Source organism: Psittacula echo (assembly GCF_963264785.1).
Source record: "Psittacula echo genome assembly, chromosome: 10".
Classification (NCBI taxonomy): Eukaryota; Metazoa; Chordata; class Aves; order Psittaciformes; family Psittacidae; genus Psittacula; species Psittacula echo.
In genome coordinates, this window is record NC_137741.1 from 1796794 (window position 1) to 1812019 (window position 15226).

General features: G+C 43.4%; 1 protein-coding gene across 1 annotated transcript in view; it reads left to right on the top strand.

The window, feature by feature from the left end:
• Positions 1-15226, top strand: part of NEO1 (neogenin 1) — a gene marked incomplete at its 5' end in the record, with an annotated part of 189249 nt that overhangs the window by 76586 nt on the left and 97437 nt on the right. Inside the window, 2 exons of the mRNA XM_080626581.1 lie at positions 2664-2939; positions 7433-7586. Coding sequence (XP_080482707.1) covers positions 2664-2939; positions 7433-7586 — 430 coding nt within the window. The remainder of the gene's footprint in view (positions 1-2663; positions 2940-7432; positions 7587-15226) is intronic.

Sequence of the window (15226 nt, forward strand, 5' to 3'; positions counted from 1 at the left end):
TGGGTGCCAGTAACAAACGATTCTAAAACTGAGTAAAGAAGTTTTTCCTTCAAGTGAGAAAAGCCTCAACAGGTGACATCAGATGTTGCTGCTTCCCCAAAAACTGCTGCAGAAATTGGAAGGGGAAGATAGGCAGTTCATAAAGCAAACAAAACCCTGCCAAAACCTGGGGGATTTACGTGAAAGTAAGTAGGGATTCAAGCTCAAAATGATGGAATGTAACATGTGTTATAGATTCTTCCTTAGGCAGTCAAAGGTAGTGAATATGGACAGAGGAAACTACAGGAGATGGCATTTTCATGCTGGTATGTAGCTGACAAGCAGCACTTGGTAGGCAGTTACGGCACAAGAGGGAGAGAACTTGTTCATCCCTGTTCTTCCCCTTCACACTGAAGAGCCAGGCAGTGTTTTCATCCATGGGCATGTTTGCATACTCCAATATCAGGTTAAAGTCTCTGACCTGAGTAATTGTTTGTTGTCTGTTTTTAAAGGAAGAAAGAATTACAAAGCACTGAATTGGGTATTTATGAAATACATCTAAAGATACAGAAAAATGGGTCCTACTACTGTTAAGCTCTCAGTACAGTCTTGAGGGGTGTTAAGTGAGACTTGTAGCAGTATTGGGTTGAACTGTTTGGAAATGAGTGACCAAAGCAGTGCAAATGAATCATGTTCACAAGACAAAATGGGATATTATGAATAAGGGTTTTCGCCCTTAAGCTTGCTAAAAGAAGTGGAAGAAGCCAGAGCTGAGCTAAACTGTGCAAGCCTCATTCATGTATAGTGATGACTGAGGTATCAGCTGCGGAGAGAGCTCGTGTTTGTTTTCTGCTCTGGGTCTTGGCCCTGTGCAGTAGCACTGAATTGGAGGTTACCAGTGCCTGCTGCTTCCCAGCAGGCGCTATCCGTGTGCTGGGATAATTGTACCAGGATGGTTTAATGTGTGCGAACTGCGGTCCCACTCTTCATCTTTTATACTGAAGGCACACAGCGTACTGACTTTAAAGAAGAGAATCATAACATGTACTTGAAGCTGTGCACTATCTAGAGGGAAAGGGAAGATGTAAGAGTACCAACAGGCTGTTTCTATGACAATATTGGTTGTAAGCGCGAGAATAAGAAAGAATGAAAATGTGACTTTGAGCCTGTTCCTACAGCAAGCGAGCTCTGCCTTCCCCAGGTCAGTGTCAACCCAACAACCACCTCTGTGCACACTGCGCAGGAGGAGCTGATAATGCAGCAAACCACCATGGGAAGTGGAGAGTGAGGATGTAATTCTTCCTCCTGTCCCATGCTTTGCCCTCTTTCTTGCCCTCCTTATTGTATTGTATTTACTGAACCCTTTGCTTACACCGGTGATGGGGGACAGGGTATTTCTGCTTCAAGATCTGACATTTCCCTGTTGTGGGAAGTTGTGCAAACTGCTTGTCGTTTGACCTTGGCTGGCTGCTGGCTGTCCACCCAGCTCTCAATCGCACCACTCAATGGTTACTATGAAGGGCAAAACAACCTGGACATGGGGAAAATTAATGACATTTTCTTGCCAGTTAAAATTGGGTGGTAAGAAAAGAGACAAAACCCGAACCACGTCTCCCTGCCCTCTTCTCATCTCTTGCCATCTCCCAGGCTCAACTTCCCATCTTCATTCCCATCTCTTCTGCCTCCTGCTCCATCCCGATCTCCCCACAGCAGCACCTCGACCTCTGCCCTCTCTCCTCTCCCTCCTCCTGCTCTGACCTGCCTGTTGCAGGGCTGTTTCTCACCCTTTCCTCACTGCTGTGCACGTTTCCCTGTTCTTAGATGTGCATTCACAGAAGTGCCACCACCTCCAGTGCTTGGCTCAGCTGTGGCCTCTGTGGGGCAACTGTGGAACAAGCCCCTGCCTCTTCTCATAGAGGTCACCGTGGCAGCTCCCCATCCACCACTATGCCATGGCCACCCATTTCAAACCATTCAGCAGCTGTGGGTATTTCTCCAGAACAGTTTTACTCAATGATGACATGTTCATTGCCAGGTCAGCACGGCAGCTGTGGAGAAACTCACTTCTTGGCTACACTGACACAAGAGAGAGAACTCTGCATGTGAAAAAGTGCAATTTTTACCTTACGGTGCCGTAGCTGAGGCTTTTTGTAGCTGCAGGGAGTAAGTTAAGGTCTTGTGTAGATTGTAAACTTAAGGAAGGCATCCAGGAGCTCCTCTCCTTGTTCCCATCTCCTGAGTGAGTGCTAGAGTGTTCCACTGCAAGGGAATCAGGAGCTCTCATAGGATACGGTTTAAGCTGTATTTATTCAGGTGTACCAGGCCCGTTTTTGCCACTCCTGTGCTGTCTGCTCCTTAAGTAGAGCAGCAGCCTGGGGAAGTGAGCAGAGGTTATGTGTATGTCTCCGTCCGTTTTTGGGGACTCAGAAGACTTTTGTTACTGACATTTGATTTGCTTGTTTCTAAAAAGACTCTTGGTTTTATACTGCTACTTTTCTTACTGGCTTCGTTTGCCTTCACACCAGCTATGGTTAGTGTTATGGTATCAAATGTTGAGATTTTTAATGAGTTGGAGTGCAGTGTTTTTAAAGCTACATTCATGAATCTTGACTTGGGCTTCACCGCTTTGGTGTCATCTTCAGAACACCTCTAACTTATTACTCTTTTTTGTTTCCTATTTGCAGGCCTTCCCAGGTTCAGCAGCCAGCCCGAAGCCTCATCTGTCTCTAAAGGAAGCAGTGCAATCCTGAACTGTGAAGTGAACGCTGACCTTGCGCCGTTTGTGAGGTGGGAGCAGGACCGGCAGCCGGTCCTCCTGGATGAGCGTGTGTTCAAGTTACCCAGCGGAGCTCTCATCATCAGCAATGCTACTGACACGGATGGAGGCCTCTATCGCTGCGTCATTGAGAGCGGGGGGACCCCCAAGTACAGCGATGAAGCAGAGCTCAAAGTTCTGCCAGGTACTCACCTGTTTTTCTTTTAAAAATGAATAACGAAAACATAAGTGAAGGATCGAAGGAGGGGATCCTGCCCCTCTGTTCTGCTCTCGTGAGGCCCCACTTCCAGCACTCTATGCAGCTCTGGTGTCCTCAACATAAGAAGGACGCGGAGCTGCTGGAGCAAGTGCAGAGGAGGCCACGAGGACGATCGGGGCTGGAGCAGCTCCCATATGGAGACAGGCTGAGAACACTGGGGCTGTTCAGCCTGGAGAAGAGAAACTGCGTGGAGACCTCAGAGCAGCTTCCAGTGTCTGAAGGGGGCCTACAAGGATGCTGGGGAGGGACTCTTCATCAGGGACTGTAGTGACAGGACAAGGGGTGCTGGGTTCAAACTGAAACGGGGGAAGTTCAGGTTGGACCTAAGGCAGAAGTTCTTCCCCATGAAGGTGCTGAGGCGCTGGCCCAGAGTGCCCAGAGAAGCTGTGGCTGCCCCATCCCTGGCAGTGTTCAAGGCCAGGTTGGACACAGGGGCTTGGAGCAAGCTGCTCCAGTGGAAGGTGTCCCTGCCCGTGGCAGCTTTAAGGTCCCTTCTAACCCAAACCAGTCTGTGGTTTCGTGACATTAGATGGGGAAAACTGCACAAGAAGTCTTACAAAGTGGAGCACAGGAGAATCTACTCTGTTGGGGTTTTCTGTATTTTTAAGTTGATCTAAGTGTGAAGTTGTGGAAGCTGGTGGTTGGGGTTGGTTTGGTTTTGTTTGCTGCGTAGCTTGAGGATGAGTGCTATAGGCTAAAGGATTTTGGCCCTTGGGAAGACTGACCCATATCTTGCAGTCGAGAAGCAGGAAAGCACCATCAGTTACTGGGGTCTGAGCTCTCTGCAGGGGCTGGAGGCAGGCCCAGACATGCACATACTTGTTCGTTATGTTTAACTTTAACTTTTAAGGGCTTTTGGGGAAAGATTTCCTTTATAAAGCCATTGAGAGATGTTACAAGGAGGGAGCTGACTGACATTTGGAGTATGAATGTTTGGGGATTTCTAAATTTCTCAGGCTGAAGGTGTCTGAAAAGAGATGGGTGCTTATTCCCTCCTCAGTTGTCCTGATATTTAGGAAATCCTGGTTCTTTAACATTGGACGCTTTTGGGAAGTCTCCAGGCCCCCCAAATGGGGATGATTTTCTCTTCTGCTGGGTTTGGCTCTGCTTATTACTTTGAAATGTTAGGATATCTGTATAAGAACACAAGTGCAGTCCTGATGTAAACTGCTTCTCCATTTAGTTCTGTTTCAAACAGCACTGGTGCAGAGCTGTGTGTCTCCAGAGTTTTGAAAGCTGACCAAGAATAAGACAGAAATTGAATTGCTCTTTCCCAAACTAGGGAAATACAGGCTGGGGTTTGTATGGATTTTCTTAATGATTTCCAGAATTTTATTCCGGCTCTTTTGAATTAGTCTTCATGATGGAATCCTGATTGAATTTTGAGGAATTGCCAGAGAGGCCTCCTAAACTTCCATCTTTGGAGGCTTTCAGGGTTGGGCTGGGTTGATAACCACAGTTGACCTTGACCACCCCGTGTTGGCTACAGGCGGAGCTCAAGAAGGTGGGGGCACCTTCAGAGGGTCCCTTTCAATGAATATTTCTGTTTAATCCCAAACTGGTTTGTGTTGAAGGGACCTTAAAGCTCATCCAGTCCCAACCCCTGCCACGGGCAGGGACCCCTTCCACTAGAGCAGCTTGCTCCAAGCCCCTGTGTCCAACCTGGCCTTGAACACTGCCAGGGATGGGGCAGCCACAGCTTCTCTGGGCACCCTGGGCCAGCGCCTCAGCACCCTCCCAGGGAAGAGCTTCTGCCTAAGAGCTCATCTCAGTCTCCCCTCTGGCAGGTTCAAGCCATTCCCCTTGTCCTGTCCCTACAGGCCCTTGGCCAAAGTCCCTCTCCAGGTTTCCTGTAGGCCTTTCTCATAACTGTCACTTTTTGAGTTAAAATGCTAAAATATGCTTTAAAATACCCCAATTTTACAATTGCAGCCATCTTTTAGAATTGAGGTGTTTGCTGTCCTTTGGACATGAATCATGCTTGAAGTCGGAAGTTGTTTCATAAAGTTCTTGAGGCTTTCTTTTCGGAAAGCCTCATCTTTTCTTTGACTAAGGATAGAGCTTTTGAAGCATAGCACTTTTGGGAAAGGTGCTTATGTGAGTTATTTTGGTTTGATTTGCCTTCCTGTTTCTACAGCCCCTCAAATGAACTCTTAAGACGTTTCTCATTTTTGGCAATAGAAGATTTCTTGATAAACTTCCATATTGTGTTGATCCTTCAAATTCTTTTGCCTCCAGATATAGTTTATTTGCTTTTGTAGTGTTTTGCTGAAGGTGATGCAGTAGAACCGTATTAGGGGATTCAAATAATGCTGTTTCCTTGCTTGGTCAGGAGTTGGAAAGTGTCGATACTGAAGTTTTGTGACATCCCTCCTGGCAGGCATGTATGTGAAAGCGGGATGACACTGCTCAACAGAAAACTCTCTTAATCTTGAGTGGCCCCATAATTGACTCTTTGGTCTGAGATGTGTTTGAAAGATTTGGATTAATCTGTTCTTCACTGGGTTTATTCCCTTTTAAATCGTTATTTGATGTGTGCCTGGCTGTGACCCCACTGCTCTGCTTCTAAAGCTTTGGGATATACCCACTGTGTCTTCTAGCACACAGATTTGCATCCATGAACAATGTGCTTGTTCTGATAGCCATTTCCATAGAGCAGTCTGTCTGCCTTTATCTGCCACTTAGAGCTCTGCTCTTAGTAGCACGTACTGTGAAACAGAGTGATGCAAAGGAAAACATCACTTAATTTTTGAAGCATTTCCCACTAATGTGAGACCTGAGCTCTTTTTTGGGAGCTTGGAGCATTAACGAGTGTTGTCTCCAGTGAATGCCACCCACTCCTCTCCCGGGTGCAGGGATTGCTTGCTGGCAATCTGTTACATCCATGTTCTGCAGCTTGGCTTGCTCCGTGCGCTACTCCGTGTCGCTCTCGCTTCGTTACCCGCCTGCTTGCACATGGTCTTATTTCTGGAGCGAGCAGACTACTTCTTAATGGGAACGTGGGCAGAGCCACTGTGGTAGCTTGTGTGTGGGCCTGAGCCAGATGGTGCGATCCAGGATCGTGCCAAGTTTGGATCCCTCTGCCTAGGACAAGTCTGAAATAGGAGCCAACAAGTGTAGTTCTCTTGACTACCCTGGCAAGCTCCTCATTGATACCTTTGAGGACATGCATGTCCTTAGCTTAGTGCTGTAAACACTCCCTTGTTCACAGCACTTTGAGCTGAGGAACACCAAAACCAACAACTTCCAGAAATTCCCAAGTGAGATGGGCTGAGATGGGTGCAATAAGACACAGAATGTGCTTCAGAGAGCGAAAGTAGTGTAGGCACAGAGGAGTTTGTTCCCATTTAGGTGGACAAAAAGAATTTGAGGACTTGTCTGATTCCGGAGATTACCTGTCATCAAACATCTGAGTATTGAGAATCTAGCAGCGAATGCTGTGTAAACATGGAGGGGTTGAGCAGTTGGCAGCAAGAGGTAGGATACCTACTGCAGCAGGAATGCTGTAGCTGGTGTGTAGGAACACATTTGTTCTGATCATGGTACAAAGCATATAGGGGACACAAAAGGTACAAACTGCATCTCCTGCCCACGTGTTAGGGGGCCCCTTGATAATTTGATTTCAGTTGCTGTTAAAACTCATTTTAGACCCTTTTTCCTAAGGTTACATTTGGAACAGTCATGGGTCCTTGGGGGAAAGTAGGAAAATAGCCTTTTGTTCTGCATATTTATTTGTGGTAGTTTAGCTCCAAGTAGATTGCTGGACAGTCGTTACTGGTGGGTATGTTTTCAATTCTCACAGTCAGAATGGCCTTTTCCTGTGGTAAAAGACTGGGTGAATACATGCTTTGTGATTGTTCTTAAAGGGGGGGAAAAAAGAAACCAAACCCGTTCCAGCTCAATTCAGAGCAAACCCACAACTAATTCAGAGGGTTCATTTCCATAAGGGTGGAAGACCCTGGCTGATATTTGTTTTAGTATAAAGCTTGTATTACTTCAGCGTGCAAGGTACCTCGTAGTTTTACTGCAGTCAGGGTTGACTCTCTGCTCCAGTAATTTCATTTTCCACTGTGTAAAAGCACTCTCTCTGGCAGCTGCCTGGTAAAGTCAGGCTGGACAAAGCCAAGCCTGTACCTTTCTTTAGTAAATCTCTACCAGGTGATGTAAGTCCTGATGTAAGTCAGGATCCTGACGGTGGTGAATCAGTTTGCATGTCTGGAGGCGATGGCAGGGAGCTGTTCCCGTGGGAGGCTGGGGAGGGCTCTTACTGAAAACCGTTTACATGGGTGTGATGGTGATTGAATCCTGGGAAGCTGCAGCAAGGAAATGAGATGTTTCATTTGGGGTTGGTTTTAGTAATGTGGGCATCTTCTGATTCTGCCTCTCTAACGACTTTGTCATCTACAACATATTTGCAGATCCGGAGGAGCCGCAGGACTTGATGTTTGTGAGACAACCCTCTTCACTTACAAAGCTTACTGGGCAAAGTGCGGTTTTCCCATGTGTTGCTGTAGGATTTCCAGTTCCATATATCAGGTGGACAAGAAATGAAGACGAGCTTATCACAGAAGGGTGAGTAATGGCTAATATGTATTTTTGTGCTGGAGCGCTCCTAGACTGAGTGTTAGGACAAGTAAGGTAGTTCATGAGGCTTGCGGAACAATCTCATAGTAGGCTTTTTGCAGATACCTGAAACCAGGGCATCTTATTTAAAGCACGAAGGTTCTTAGAGTATATATTGCTTTTAGACTGCCACTGGAGTAAAAGAAGCATTTAAGAGAATAAGGATGCTGCAGAAAAGCTGAAACATCTTCATGTTGATACATGATGTGTCAAGCCCTGCACTTGCATTACGCTTTCTGCAGTGAAAACGTTCAGTGTGTGTCTGAATGTTCCACAAGAATTTAAGTTTTTAAAACAGAATCTCGTGATTTCTCATTAAACCAGAATATTAAAATGTTTGGCATGAATAAAAAGCATTGTGGGCTTTCAGGAATGCATTAAGTGCAAACTACTCTATTACACATTGTCATTGCTGGTGTAGTCATTCAAAATAATGTGGTAGAAAATATAAGAAAGCAGAACGAATCTTATCAGGAAAATTTTTGTCCATCTTATGAACATACTAGAACACGGAAATTCCAGGTACTTGAATGTTCTCAGTGTTCCTCAAAGTCAGCAGTGAGATTAATGTGGAAACAAGTGAATCGTGAAGCAACAAGAGGTAAAGTTATGCTGTGGCACGACTGACACCGAAAGCAGCTAAAGTATGTGCAAGTGTCTACGGTACTAGTGGTAGTAATATATCTCTGGGCAGCTCTTAAATTAACAAAATCCAGGAGCTCCTAATTTGAGCTGTCTTTATCTGGAGAATGCAGGATTCTGTGGGCAATGACTAACAGTTCCACTAGCACGGAGGAATTGATGGCACATGATTTAGGTTCTTCCTTCTTTTGTAAATATAAGAAATCACTCACGTACAGAGGATGGAACAGGCTCATTAGAGTTGCACAATCAAATGTGATGGAATGTCAGAATAACTGTTCCTGGTAAGACCTTAATTTGTTTCTCCTCTCCGTAAAATGATGTCATGTCTCATCTGCAGAAGTTTTTGCTGCCCACCCCCAGCCCATCCTTCCTTAGGTTCTGTCACATTCGGTGCACAAGGGCAGTTCAAGTCACTTACCAAAGAGCTATTTTCTTCTTGGTTTTGATCTAGTGCCCAAATATTGAAATCCGGCTCTGAATACAGTGCTGTTAATTCCCTCACCGCTTTTCTGTGCAGGTTGTCATGATAACTTGTGAGGGCTTCACAGATACTATTTTTTCTGTTCAAAATTCTGAGCGAGAAATTTTCTTGGAGAGCTGAGGCTTAACATTCAACACATTTGTTCTTTCTGTGTGCACAATTTGAACCACGTATGACCGTGTTCTTCAGGACATTTAGTGTTAGTTTGTGGTGTGATGTCTCTGTTACAAGGACGGATGCTGGTTGATAGGTTGCTGTGGCCTGCATGTCAGGTTGTGGCTGTGGACCCTCAGCAGAGCACTTCCGCTGCGCTGACATCAGCTCTTGGCTTGGTGCTGCTTTTGCTTGAGCATCGTTTCATCATCCCATGGACACGGTGTGGTAAGGCAGGAGCAGGAGCCACGAGGCTGATGGTTTTTCCCAAATCATGTTACTAACCACTTGTCTACGCCTACAAGTGAGCTGTGCATGTCTTCTACCAAACCCAAGGAAAGCTTCTTCACAAACAGAAAGCTGCAGGTGCCTGGATGCTCTTGGAACCTACTGGTTGTCACATCCTTTGGATGTGTATTCCCTAAGGAGGATAAAGTTGAAATGACAAAGAAATATTCCTGTTCCATTTGAAATAAATGTTTTGTTCTGCACAAAGATACAGCCAAAAAGGAAAAGAAGGGGTATGAACAATGGAAATTGTATTTCCTTTGACTTACTGTTACGTATAGAACCTTTCTGGCCTGGCTGAAGATGAGTGAGTAAAGTTTGTTACAGAGATCAAACTGTACCAAACCTCTGAGGTCTGCTACTCGTGGCTGTGGCTTCACAGGGGAGGATTCAAACAGCAGACGGCAAAAAGTTCTTTAGCTTCATTTACCTTGGCAGCTGTCGTATTATTCTTATGACTAGAATAACTGGAAAATCTGTGGAACTGAAAATTAAGATTCTTTGTTGGAGTAAAGCCTCCAGGTAGACTGTTGCAAAATAGCTACGGTAGCTTGTTATGCATGGTCTGTTAATTTAATTACAAATTAAATCACATTTAATTTGTATTAAAATCCCCTTTTGATATAAATGGCTTTTCTTACTAGCATGGCTTTTCTTTAGCCCAAGAGAAAACTGTTCTTTTTCATCCAGACAGGTTTTAATGTATCTTCTGTCTGGGAAAAGCTCTTAAATCATGGGTTTTGTCTATACACACACACACGCTACAGACATTCCCATGCATATATGTAGGTATACACACATGTATATACATACATATATATATATATATATATAGATGCATGCCTCTGTGTATGGATGGGGTTAGGAAGCAGAACTCAGATAGGCACAGCCCTGATCATGCTGATTTTTACTTGTTTTTAAGTGGTAGCAGTTAATCTAATACAAAATGAAATGTTTTCCTTTCAAGCAGAATATGGACAGGACCCTGCATTTATAGGAAAATAAATGGTTTTGAATGAGTGATGGGGCTTTGAAATTAAATATTTGTTAGAAGACTTGAAAAAAGGGAAGGTGTTTAATTTCAATGAAGTATGTGTTGAAGACGGCAATAAGATTTGCGACTGGATAAATAAGAGTCAGCTTTAATGATGGCAGTCTTGGCACTTCTTCAGAGAAGCAGCCTGTAATGCAGTATATTGTGAAATGAGCTTGCTGTGATAAAATAGTTTCCAAATTAGAGTGAAAAAGAAGGAAGCTTGGAGTGTAGAGTGAGAAACTGGTGAAGTTCAGTGCAATGCTAACAGTTGCCATTGTAGTAAAACTGTTAGAAAGTCTGAAAGGCTTCAAGGAAGCCTCTCAGAACTTGTTAACTGAAAGATTTTAAAGCAATAGAAGTGATAGTTATACTGCTGGCTTTCTGGGTCCTCATCAAGAGCCCCAGCAATGACAACAAAATCCCCAGCTTCCACCCAGGTCATGGAAGTCTTGGTCCTCTGAAGCTGAAGAGTAAGATACTATTTGGAGGAAGGCTCTGTGTATGTTTGCACTGCCTGTGCGCCGTTCTATAGGCATTGCAGTCTGGCTGTGGTCTGCTCCTCTGAGGCCTTTCTTACAGCGTTCACAATTTCAGAGATAAAAAAAATCACCAAGTTGAAAATTGGATCCCATAAGCTGTGACTGGGCAAAGCACTGGACTTGTGATGGAAGCTCTTCATTGAGTTGGCTTGCTGGTCAAGCAGTAGTTTGATGACATGTGATCGTCTTCTCAAAACTGCATTGGAAAGAAAGGAAAAGGCTAAACCCTGCTTCAGGTTGAGATTTATGTTGCTGGTGCTCATAGCTCCAAACTAGAGCTTCAAAATATGAAGCCAGCCTCCAGATTCAATGGATTCATGTAGGTATGATGTTGAGGTATAGCGTATATTGCACATAGTTCTTGGAGAGCACTACCAGTGGACACCTGCCCTGTCATATGTGTGAGTCAGCAACACAAATGTGCATTCTGCTTGTTCAGCTGGACTTCTTCCATAAACTCAGTGAGTAATTTCTCTGCCAGGAACATAGGAAATACGGAGGGAAATGGAAGGAAGCGAGGAAAGTCACTGAAGTATAAAGCTGATTGAATAAAACTTATGTCCTTTACAGAAAACCTTCTAAAGTAAGATGTACCGTGTGGTCAATATTACCCGATATTATAAGGGAAATTTGATATCCAAATTGAATAGTTTTTTGGCAACTTTGATGCCAAGGTGGGTTTTCAGAGCATGCAAGACAGACACAGAGTTTCACGTGTTTGGAAGGTGAAGTTCTGCTCTGAAACCTTTGCAGTGTGTGGATCAGTGTGTGTGCCCAAAGAGCACTTATTGTGTGTCTTGATTTATATTTGGACATTGATACGGAAGAAATTACAAATGAATGCACAAACTCTTGAAAAAGCTGCAGTAAATAAGGTGGTGAATCTGAAAACTAACAGTTGAAAGGTCTCTGAACAACAACATCCTGTTCTAATAAAGCTGTTCAAGTACAGGTAACTCTTCGGTGGTTTTGAGCTGTCCAGTACAGTGAAATCTTACACTGAAAAATGCCTTCAGAAAACTAACAGGTTTGTGTGGTTAATCCATGTTCTGAAGTGAGGAGATCCCAAAGCTGTGGTTGCATGTGTGCCATTCCTTTTATGCTCTTGCTGTTTGCATCCAAATGAAGTCTTTCAATGTATGATCACATAGGTACTCTTAGTGCAGGGGTTTTTCATTAATACTTCATACAAATGTGTGATGGTTTTAATTGCAGATTATTGTTTGCCAGGCACTCTGAGTGGTTTGTATTAAGTGAATTATACTTGCTCAGCCCAGTAAAGGTTAAACATAGAGTAATTATGGAGATTTTTCTGGTAGTCAATTCCACAAAATAATGTAATTTACTGTCTAATTTTATCTGCTGTACTTTACCAACACTGCAAATAGATTATAGGACGTTTGGGGAATAGTCATTTAAAAGGGGGGAGCCAAAACCTCAGGGTATAAGTGGCTATTTGAATACAGTAAATTAATAAGGACTCGCTATGTTTTGTGATAATGAAACACAAAAAAATCATGTGAGTGGGTATCCAAATAGCTCCAGTAATTGTATATGAGTGTGTAACTGAGGGCTGTATGGAATGCATAGAAAAGATTTGAATTTGATTTTCGTGTTCCCTGACATTTGAATGATCAATCTTTGTTGTTTTTAATGACACTTTAAATTATGTTATCATTTTTACATTAAGCTGATTCTTTGTCTCCAGTGTCTGAAATCTGATTGCTTCACTCTTCTGTGGAAATGCTTCCTTGTCCTTACAAAATTAAGGTGTTTTTACTTTATTACAAAAGCACTTTTGCTTTAAGCCCATAGCTTTATGCATACAGAAGGAATCACCATCCTTCTTCCATGTTTTTAACAGTGGTGAACTTGTGTTGCATCACATACGGGTAAAATCTGGACTCAGCTCTGGGTTTTCTTGAGGAAGATAGAGAAATGCATGGCACACAATCGAGATGACTGAAAACTATAAAACCTTGTTTCTTAGCAACAAGTCAAATCTATGTAAATGCTACCATGTTACCCATAGTTTCTGAGGTCCTATATAACTGACTTTGGTGGCCTAATACGACAATGTCTAGTAATTATTAATAGTCCTAGTAACATCTTAATTGCTGGTTAATAAATAGTCTGCCTCAGTAGTCTGCTGCATCCCCATGCAGATGTTGCTTCCCTTTTCCAGAGGCTGGTGATGGGAAGATGAACATCATAAGGCACATGTTGCTTGGAGATAGGTAATGATGGAATATCCAGAAAATGGTAGAAATCCAGAGGTTCAAGTATCAGGAAGGGCATAATTTTCTTACATCTTTTTAGACGGTCTTAGAACTTTCTTAGTTGATCAAATTTGCCTTGGAGGTGGTGTAATCCATGATGTCTAGGTTCAGTTTCTTTATGCTAACTTCAGTAGACTTGTGTGGTTTAAAACTAATGATTTTACCTAGGCAGGATACAGGTAAATAAAATCATAGAATGGTTTGGGTTGGAAAGGACCTTAAGATCATCCAGTTCCTATCTCCTGCCTTTGGTAGGGATGCCTCACGCTAGGCCATGTCACTCAAGACTCTGTCCAACCTGGCCTTAAACACTGCCAGGGATGGGGCAGCCACAACTTCTCTGGGCACCCTGTGCCAGGGTCTCAGCAACCTCACAGTAAAGAACTTCCTTGTATCTAACCTGAACTTACCCTGTTTAAGTTTAAACCCATCACCCCTTGTCCTACCACTACAGTTTTTGAATACAAGAAATTAGAAGAAGATAAGGAAAAAGGTGAGGTACTTTTGGCAGCTCCTGTTCTCATCTCCTTTGTATCATTTTTTCTTGCTTGAAGTAGGAGCTGGATCATCATTCACTACTTTTTATTACCACAAAAGCTCCTATTTTTTTCTACATATTAGTTTTTCATCTAATTCATGATAGAAGGCTCCCGCTTGCTTTTAGCTGCAGTGACAATAAAATATACACAAAAGATGTATGTAGTCCTTGAAGCACTGTCAAGCAGTTCCAAAACAGATTTTAATGACAAACTTCTTGCTGTTTTCCTCTTGGCTAGCACCCGTTTGCAGTGCTGTCCACATGCTGCTCTACTGTTTCTTCAGGCATTCTTCCTTTTGAAGCTCAGATTCCCTACACTACTCACAAAACCAAGTCTTCATAGTCCTCCTGTTACTAGATCATGAAAACAGGATGCCTTTCCTTATGGTGTACCTGGGTCGGACGTCTCTCTGGATGCTTTTAAGACTTTGCTTCACTTAATTCCAATAAACATTTTGTTTGCTTTTAAATGTATTGAATCAGAAAATTGATCAACGATTATAGCGGTGTCATAAATCAATACTAATGTGGTAATTAGTTAGGTGAGTCAGAGTTGGCTGAGAAAGTTGGGGCTGTTCAGCCTGGAGAAGAGAAGCTGCGTGGAGACCTCAGAGCAGCTTCCAGTATCTGAAGGGGGCCTACAAGGATGCTGGGGATGGACTCTTTATCAGGGACTGTAGTGACAGGACAAGGGGTAACGGATTCAAACTGAAACAGGGGAAGTTCAGGTTGGATCTAAGGAAGAAATTCTTTACTGAGAGGGTGGTGAGGCACTGGAATGGGTTGCCCAGGGAAGCTGTGAATGCTCCATCCCTGGCGGTGTTCAAGGCCAGGTTGGACAGAGCCTTGGGTGCCATGGTTTAGTGTGGGGTGCCCCTGCCCATGGCAGGGGGGTTGGAACTGGATGATCTTGGGGTCCTTTCCAACCCTGACTATTCTATGATTCTATGAAGTCTTTGTGTCCTAACAATTCACCTTTCAAAGCAGGTGAAAGCATTGGTTCTGCTAACAGAATTCTAGTAAAATTTCAAATGGAGAAAGCAATTGGGTTGATTTGTTTGTTTCTTTCTTTGTTTTTTGCTACTTGGGGTGATAAAGGATCTTGGAAACTTTTGTATCATGTAAAGGGGAATGATGGTTGCAGTAGAAGAATGTCGCTGTTGGCTCTGGGTACTATGTTTAGTATAAGATGCCACTTGCATCTAGTACATTAAGCATAAAAAGCAAATAGTTTCTAAGGACTGAGTTATAAATGCTTCCCTCAGCCTTACAAGGGGGGAAATTCTGTACGGAAACGTTGTCATCTTGATGAATTTGTATCTTGAAAACGTTTTTAAAGTGTTGCACCTTAGTGAAGTGGCTCTTTTTACCAAAATGCAATTACTATGTGTTATACCGTGTGTGCTTCTTTCCTGATGTTGCACAGGTATAAGTCTGTCATGTTACAGCCTTTCACACAACCCGTTACTCCAGCTGTGTCTGCAGAATGGCGGGTTTTCTTAGCGATGTGGTTGTGTTATTTCATTTTCCTTCAGTTTTACTTGCTATTTTCTAAATGCCTTGGATCACGTTTAATTGAGAGCAACTGAAGCTGCAGGTGCCGAAAGATGAGCTACTCTTGTGGAATTGA